Raw genomic sequence first — 8,809 nt, 5'->3', positions numbered from 1 at the left:
ATATTACTAAACAAAAATTAAGTTTGAATATACAGTAGGAAATGTACAAAATATCTTTATGGAGCATGATCTTTACTTAATATTATGATTTTTAGCATAAGAGAAAAATATCATTTTGACGCATAGAATGTTTTTTTTTTGTTTTTGTTTTTTGGCTATTGCTACAAATATACCCCAGCAACTTAAGGTTTTGTGGTCCAGGGTCACATTTGTCGATTTTTAAGAAGTGCATGTTGATATGATATGAAAGCTTAATAACTTTTGTATGCATTTTAATAAGTTTATAAGGAAAAATATCTAATTTCTAGCTGTTTGAATGTATAAATGTTTTGTTAAGCATTAGAAATTTGTTAATGATTTATTAAGATTAGTTATTATAAGTGTTTCTGATCGATGCTTAACAAACACATTCCACAAGACCACAGTTTCGACCTCTCCTGCTTTATTAACAAGAACCTTTTTTGATGCATGAAAATTTACCAAGCTTGGATAGATAGAGAAAAGGCTGTATTAAACTAATTCCTTGAATTAACCACATATTGCTGCCCAGCATCACACAGAAAGAAGCATAAGTGATGTATTTCTTCATACTGAAAACGAACATATCCATGCCATATGCAGTAGATATGCAAACTAGAATGACAGTGATGATTACAAATGCTCTCTTTTTCTGTTGGTACATCCCTTCCTTCTGTGTTTCACCGGGACTTGGTCTCAGCAGGATCTTGAGCACTCCTAGACTACAAGCTGTGATCAGCAACAGGCTGATTGCTAGAGAGACAAGGTAGGCTGCAATGGGGGCATCTGGAAAGGTGAAAATAACAAAGCCTCCATAAGACAAAGTCAGTAGCCAGACCAGAGCAGCACCAATATACCTGTGCTTCACAAAGACTGGGTTACGGTAGATCACTGGATGGGCCACGGCTATGTAGCGCTCAACACAAATCAAGCAATTCGAAAAGGGACGGCCAACCATGTAGCTTCCATAAAAGAATATTGCAAGGAGCATTGTGTGTTTAAAGTTAAGAGTGAAAGCAACCAGTGTACACAGAAAAAGGAAGATAGAGTTAATTTCTAATAGAGACAGGTTCACTGTAAAGATATCTGAGGTTGCCAGATTCCCTCCTTTTCGAATGTCACTTGTGCCCAGCCAGACGACCCAGGTGTGGGTGGGCAGGAGGACCAGGATCTGAAGTGCTGTAACACTGAGTCCAATAGAGTTCCCCGGGTAAGAGTCTGTGCATGTGAAAAAAAGAGGGGATGTTTGGTTCGCTGAGTAAGTGGTGGTCATCTTGCTCTTCAGTCGAAACAGCTAACAGTATCTGAAGGACACGAAGAGCAACTGAAAATTAAATGAAATGGTGCAATGAAGATTCTTTTAAAATGTATAAACAGAAAAGTGTACAGGCTTGAAAAAGTGAACTGTTAGCAATGGTTACAGAAATGCAGCTATTGTATTGCATACTGACCTAGTTCTGGACAGGTAACTATTTGAGTGGTTCCACAGCTTTCATGCAGTTTAGTTCATCTCACCTTACTTATACCAGCTGTGTGTCTGAGGATGAATTATACAGGAAATATGCAAATAAACTAAATCTCTATAAAAGATGAAAAAATATTTTAACATCTGAAGGTAAATTTCACAATAAATAACTTGCTTTTGTAATTATAGTTATTTCCCAATAAACAGTAGTTTATGTCTTGCTCTATGCCCTTCATATTGGCTTGCTTAATTAGGGTATTGGACATCATAGGATTAGAACAAAACGAACTGAATAGAGCTGAATAAATGATACTCTTGTTAGAGCTGTTTTACAGGAGAAATGGTTTTTGCCTTATCTATGAAATAAACAGAAATATTTACTGTAGTTTTATATTCATTCATCTTGGTCTTTTCTAGGTGTTTTATTATTATTGAGTTAAAAATAATACACACATATTCTGATATTATTTGCATATCAAATTAGTTACAGACAACATGCAAATATATATAAGGAGATGCCATTATGCAAATGTCACAAAGTTTAGGATTTAGGAGACCTGTATCAGACATTTATAAATGATTATAGCTACTAATTATTTTGCCTGTAGTTAAGTGTTTCGTCACTGCTAAACAGCTTTGAGATCCATTGCACAAATAACAAAATAGCTGATTTATTTATTTATTTGCTATGAATATTATTCAGAAATTATCTAAAACCTATAAATAAAAATGAAACTGTATAAATGCAGATGCTGCTGTAAAAGTAGTTTTATGCATCATATTTAGGCACGTTTAGATTTATTATTAATATTTTTATTATTTACCATTAGAATATATTTTCATTGCCTGTTTTTACATAAAAATGGAAAAGTGATATACTGTACATTTTCCTATCACATAAGTTTGCCTTTGCTGCACTTGCCTCTGACCAGCATATAAAATAGTACTTGTAAAATAGACGTCAGATATTTAGTCTTATTTTGTCCTTTAAATACAGAAGATGCTTTGTGTATTTTAAAGTCACCATTAAATGCTTTATTTTCACAGGTTGGTGTAAAGAGGTTGTCATTATAGTTTGCATTGCATTCAAATGAACTGAAACAGATGGAACTGTTGGACTGTGCCTTCTGTATAAACACATATGATACACTATTTCCAAGTCCACATGTTGACAAAGGTGACTGTAACAGAGACAGTGGTGTGCCAACTGCTACAAGGTGTTCAAGCAGTGGCGGCACCCCTGCTCTGGATGTACCGGCCGATGGAGGCGTGAAAAAAATGAAGTGACGTGCTGATGAAGACAAAAAGTTGGTGTTTATTCCAAAATGTGAAAAACAAAGATTTTCCAAAATGATTCAAATTATATTTACAGTGTAACTCAAAAAGTAGAAAAACATAAAATAAAAACAATACAAAAAATAGAAAAAAAAAATTGTACAAAGTTTAAATGTACAAACAAAACTTTTGGCTATGTCAATAATTTGACCCAAAAATCAAGCAAGCAACTTTTCCCCGACTCACTCTACGAGCCCCCTTTACCAGACTGAGAGAAACACTTAAAAAGTATAAGCCCCTCCCACTAGGACTAAACCATTAAATAATTGATGGTAACCAATAAGTTCAAGAAAGACAAAACAATTAAATAGCAACTTAATTGTAACAAAGGCATAACTATTAGAACTAAAAACATGCAGAAATATACAACCATTTCAAACAACATAAACTAAATTCATTATTATGGTTTACCAAAGCATCAAACAAACACCAATCTCCCCCTCCGGCATGAGACCAATTAAGTGTGCCTTCTATTGGCGGGAAACAGGCATTTAAAAATGGTGGCAATGTGGTGCCTGGGTTTCTTCTGTTTTTTATGAGAAAATGTTCCAGTACGTAAGTATGACTGTTTACTTTATGTAAATGGATAATTGAAAACAATAAACATTTAACATGCCAACCGGTTGTGTTTGTATTCTTAACAATACACAAATTAACAAAAAAAAATTGACTCACCAAGTGTTAACCTAAACAAAAATGGTGAGAACAGGATCAACACTTAAACAATACACAATCAATTACATACACACACATACCTGGTGTTAACTGGTGTTACATTGCGCAAAACAAATATGTGTTGTTGTATGAAAAGTCTATGCATGCCTAGTGTGTTGTGTTCTAAGTCCAGTGCCAGTCTCTAGTCACAGTGCCCCACTGTGACATTTACCCCTCCCTCTCCAGACACCGACTGTGGTGTCCTCGAGAGAAAGTCTGCGGTGTAATTCTGTGACCCTGATCTATACAGCACCTCAAAGTCAAACGGCTGCATGGCCAGAAACCACCTAGTAATGCGAGCATTAGTGTCCCTCATGCGGCCTAACCAGGCCAATGCTCTGTGATCAGTCTCCAACCGAAATTTTCGTCCAAGCAAATAATACCTTAAAGAGTCCAGGGCCCACTTAACAGCAAGGCACTCCTTTTCAACAGTGGAATAGTTTACCTCTCTGGGCAGGAGTTTCCTACTGATGTATACAATCGGCTTGAGTTGACCTTCTTCCTCTTGAAGGAGTACAGCACCAACGCCATGTTGTGAGGCATCAGTCTGTACTGTGAATGGCTTCCCAAAGTCAGGACTCTGAAGAACTGGTTCCTGACATAGTGCATTCTTTAAGTCTTCAAAGGCTTTTTCACAGTCCTCCGTCCATACTACATTGTTGGGTTGGCTCTTCTTTGTCAAGTTTGTTAGGTTTATTGCCCTGGCTGAGAAATTTGGAATAAATTTCCTATACCAGCCAACAAGTCCCAGAAACGCTCTAACCTGCTTCTTTGTCACAGGCCGTCCTGCTCCTTTAACGGCCTCCACCTTCCCCACCTGAGGTCGGATCACACCGTGTCCTAGTACAAATCCCAGGTATTGGGTTTCTGGCTTGGCGAGGGCACATTTATCAGGGCGGATGGTTAGTCCTGCAGCCTTGATACGATTCAACACCTCTTTAAGGTGCTCCAGATGTTCTTCCCAGGTTTGGCTGAATATTATGATGTCATCAAGGTAAGCTGCAGCATAGTCCTCTGTACCATGGAGGATTTTATCCATCATCCTTTGAAATGTGGCCGCGGCCCCATGTAGACCAAAAGGAAGGACTCGGAACTGGTAGTGGCCAAAGGGGGTTCTGAATGCAGTAAGCTCCTTACACGCTGGTTCCAGCGGCACCTGCCAGTATCCCTTGCAGAGATCCAGCGTACTTAGGTATTTCGCCCTTCCCAGCCTCTCCACCAGCTCATCTACCCGTGGCATTGGATAAGGATCAAATTTACTAATACTGTTCAGCTTCCTGAAGTCCAAGCAAAACCGCAAGGTACCATCTTTTTTCGGCACCAGCACTATAGGACTGCTCCATTCACTTGACGATGGTTCAATAACTCCCAGTTGTTTCATGATCTGTAATTCCTCTTTCATAACAGATAGAAGTTTCTCTGGCACACGATACACAGACTGACGGACAGGTTTAGTGTCCTTGAGGATGATCGAATGATTTACCAAGTCTGTTCTGCCAGGCGTATCCATGAACAGCTGATCAGGTATACATTCCCATAGCTGATGTCTCTGCACTTCAGTCAGGTGCTGTAAATTCAATTTGCTGTCACTGCGACAGGACGGTAAATACTGTTCTTCTATTTCCTCTTCACCCTCTATGGCTCTCACCAGCATAGCAATGTCCTTGCTCTCTTCTGTCTGGCCTGGAATTCGATGCGAATGCCATTTCTTCAGCATGTTCACATGAAATATTTGAAGAGGCTGGTTTCTTGAGGGAATTTCGATTTGATAGGTCACCGGACCTACCTTCTTCTTTATCTGGTACGGGCCTTGCCACTTTGCTAACAGCTTATTGTCAGATGTTGGAAGTAACAATAGGACATCCTCACCTGGTTCGAAGCTTCGTGATCTAGCCATCTTGTCGTACCAGTGTTTCTGCTGTACTTGGGACTTTACCAGGTTTTCTCTTGCCAAGGCAGTATTCTGTTGAAGTTTCTCCCTCATTTTCATCACATATGTGAGGATGTTCATTCTCTTTGGGTTGTCTGTTGCCTCCCAGCTCTCTTTCAGTACATCTAGAGGACCTCTTACTTGGTGGGCATATAGCAGTTCAAACGGCGAGAATCCTGTAGAAGCCTGAGGTACTTCACGGTAGGCGAAAAGGAGGTACGGCAGCCATTTATCCCAGTCTTTGCCAGAGTCTGAAACAAACTTCTTTAACATATTCTTTAGAGTCTGATTGAACCTTTCAACAAGACCATCAGTCTGAGGGTGATATGGGGTTGTTCGTACTCTCTTAATGCCCAATAGCTGATAAACTTGATGCAGTGTGTGACTCATAAAGTTAGTGCCCTGGTCTGTCAGAACCTCTTTTGGTATTCCTACTTGCGAAAAGAATTTCAACAAGGCTGAAGCTATTTGCTTAGCAGTAACATCTCTTAAGGGATATGCTTCAGGGTACCTTGTGGCATAATCTGAGATTACTAGAATAAACCTGTTCCCTGTCTGGCTTCTCTCAACTGGTCCAACAACATCTACTCCTATTCTCTCAAAAGGTACATCAATCACAGGCAAAGGGATTAGTGGTGCAATGGCAGGAGTCCGACCAGCAGTGAGTTGGCAATCAGGGCATGTCTGGCAGTATTCTTTAATGTCTGTGTACATTCTGGGCCAATAAAATCTTTTAGAGATTCTCAAACATGTCTTTGCAAACCCTAAATGACCTGACCATGGAATGGAATGACCTAACTGCAACACCTCACTTCTTTGTGCTTTAGGTACAACTAGCCGAAGATCCCCCTCCTTAGTTTGCTTATACAGAAGTTCATGTTTTAATACAAAAGGATCATCAAGTGAAACATCAGCATCATCCTTCTGCTTAACCTGTTCAAAACATGTGGCAAGGGTTGGGTCTCCCCTCTGCAGCTGGGCTAGATCATTGGGAATCACAATGTCTGACTCACATAATTCAGGTTCAGCAACATCCTCGTTAGCCTGCTCTGAGGTGTCAATCAACCCTGATACCCAATCTCTACGTTGTTGTAACCTGTTGTCTTTTGTTGGTCCTGACTCCCTCTCAATATCCGCAGAACTAAAAGGCAAAGTTTGTAATGGATTATCTGGGTCTGGGTTGAGTGTTGTCTGTACTACTTGCTTTGACTGAGCCCTTGTCACTACCCCACACCATTCTGTGTCTTGCAGTAATTCAGCCAACACTGGCATATCTGTGCCAAGGAGTATGGGATAGGGAAGAGTCTCAGCTATTCCAACCTTCATCAAATAAGACTGATTTAAGACCTCTATATACACTTCTGCTGTAGGCAATGGAGTGTTGTCACCATGTACACAACAAACAGTAACCGTCTCTACATCATTCCAGTCTTGTCTGGGCACAAATCTGCGCTGTACTAATGTATATGTACAACCAGTATCTACCAAGGCTAAAACTGGTCTACCATTTAACAAGACAGATCTAACTGGCTGTGAGTTGCATTTCCCGGGGTATGACTGAACTGGATGAGGGACATAACAAAGGCTTGCTGTTTTGGGTTTCTTCAGGGGGCAAAGAGGTCTAGTATGTCCTGGCTGACCACAATGATAACATACAACATCATCTTTAACTACCCTCTGTGAAGCTACAAGCGGAGTAGTGGTTTTACTTTGTGGGAGTCTTAGGATCCTGTCTTGAGAGTTTGAACCCCCCCCAAATCCCTCAGACTTACCCCTGATCGAAGGGAGGATTCCAGCATAGCGGAAGTTTCCTGTTCCTTTTCGGGCTGTGATATATGCCTCCGCCAGTCTGGCCGCCTCAGCAGCAGTGGTTGGATCATGCTCCTTGACCCAAGTCCGCACGTCTGGGTACAAGACTCTTAGGAACTGTTCCAGAACAAGTGCCTCCATAATATCCTCTTTATTGCTGCTGGAGTAGTGCACCCACTTGCAAAACAGGTCTTTCAGTCTGATATAAAGCTCATGTGGTGACTCATCCCCAGGGGTGTTTAGGTTACGGAACCTCAGCCTATAAGTTTCTGCATTGATTTCATACTTTTTCAATATTGCGGTCTTAACTACATCATAGTCTTGTGTACTTGAAGGGTCCATTGCAACAAACGCCGATCTGGCCTTACCAGTTAGCAACGGTATGAGGTGAATGGCCCAGTCTTCTTTAGGCCACTGGTATACCTCTGCCAGTCTCTCTAATGTCAGCAAATAGTGCTCAATATCATCAGAGTCCTCCAGTCTCGCAAGCCGTGGCTCCCGGTCTAACACCCTTGGCGCTGGTTTGTCGCACCTTGCTCCATCAATCAATCAATCACCTTTATTTATATAGTGCTTTAAACAAAATACATTGCGCCAAAGCACTGAACAACATTCATTTGGAAAACAGTGTCTCAATAATGCAAAATGATAGTTAAAGGCAGTTCATCATTGAATTTAGTTATGTCATCTCTGTTCAGTTGAAATAGTGTCTGTTTTAATTTGCAATCAAGTCAATGATATCGCTGTAGATGAAGTGACCCCAACTAAGCAAGCCAGAGGCGACAGCGGCAAGGAACCGAAACTCCATCGGTGACAGAATGGAGAAAAAAACCTTGGGAGAAACCAGGCTCAGTTGGGGGACCAGTTCTCCTCTGACCAGACGAAACCAGTAGTTCAATTCCAGGCTGCAGCAAAGTCAGATTGTGCAGAAGAATCATCTGTTTCCTGTGGTCTTGTCCTGGTGGTCCTCTGAGACAAGGTCTTTACAGGGGATCTGTATCTGGGGCTCTAGTTGTCCTGGTCTCCGCTGTCTTTCAGGGCAGTAGAGGTCCTTTCTAGGTGCTGATCCACCATCTGGTCTGGATACGTACTGGATCCGGGTGACTGCAGTGACCCTTTGATCTGGACACAGACTGGATCTGGTGGCCACGGTGACCTCGGAACAAGAGAGAAACAGACAAATATTAGCGTAGATGCCATTCTTCTAATGATGTAGAAAGTACGGTGTTATGTGAAGTGTTCCGGTTCCAGTTTACCTAATTAATGCAGCCTAAAAATCCTTTAACGGATTTGGATATTAAAAGCATATTAGTATGTTATGTGTATGCCAGGTTAAAGAGATGGGTCTTTAATCTAGATTTAAACTGCAAGAGTGTGTCTGCCTCCCGAACAATGTTAGGTAGGTTATTCCAGAGTTTAGGCGCCAAATAGGAAAAGGATCTGCCGCCCGCAGTTGATTTTGATATTCTAGGTATTATCAAATTGCCTGAGTTTTGAGAACGTAGCGGACGTAGAGGAGTATAATGTAAAAGGAGCTC

At 40.8% G+C, this 8,809-nt stretch overlaps 1 protein-coding gene across 1 annotated transcript; it reads right to left on the bottom strand.

Moving 5' to 3' along the window:
* Positions 1-3,674: 3,674 nt before the first annotated feature.
* LOC113105364 (uncharacterized) lies at positions 3,675-7,832 on the bottom strand. The gene has a single exon (XM_026266403.1). The coding sequence runs from the start codon at positions 7,611-7,613 to the stop codon at positions 3,675-3,677; it is 3,939 nt and encodes a 1,312-aa protein (XP_026122188.1). The 5' UTR covers positions 7,614-7,832.
* Positions 7,833-8,809: the final 977 nt, after the last annotated feature.

This window comes from Carassius auratus, chromosome 7 (genome assembly GCF_003368295.1).
Source record: "Carassius auratus strain Wakin chromosome 7, ASM336829v1, whole genome shotgun sequence".
Lineage (NCBI taxonomy): Eukaryota > Metazoa > Chordata > Actinopteri > Cypriniformes > Cyprinidae > Carassius > Carassius auratus.
Note: the sequence above shows the minus strand (reverse complement) of the source record. Positions and strands in the feature narration are given on the sequence as shown.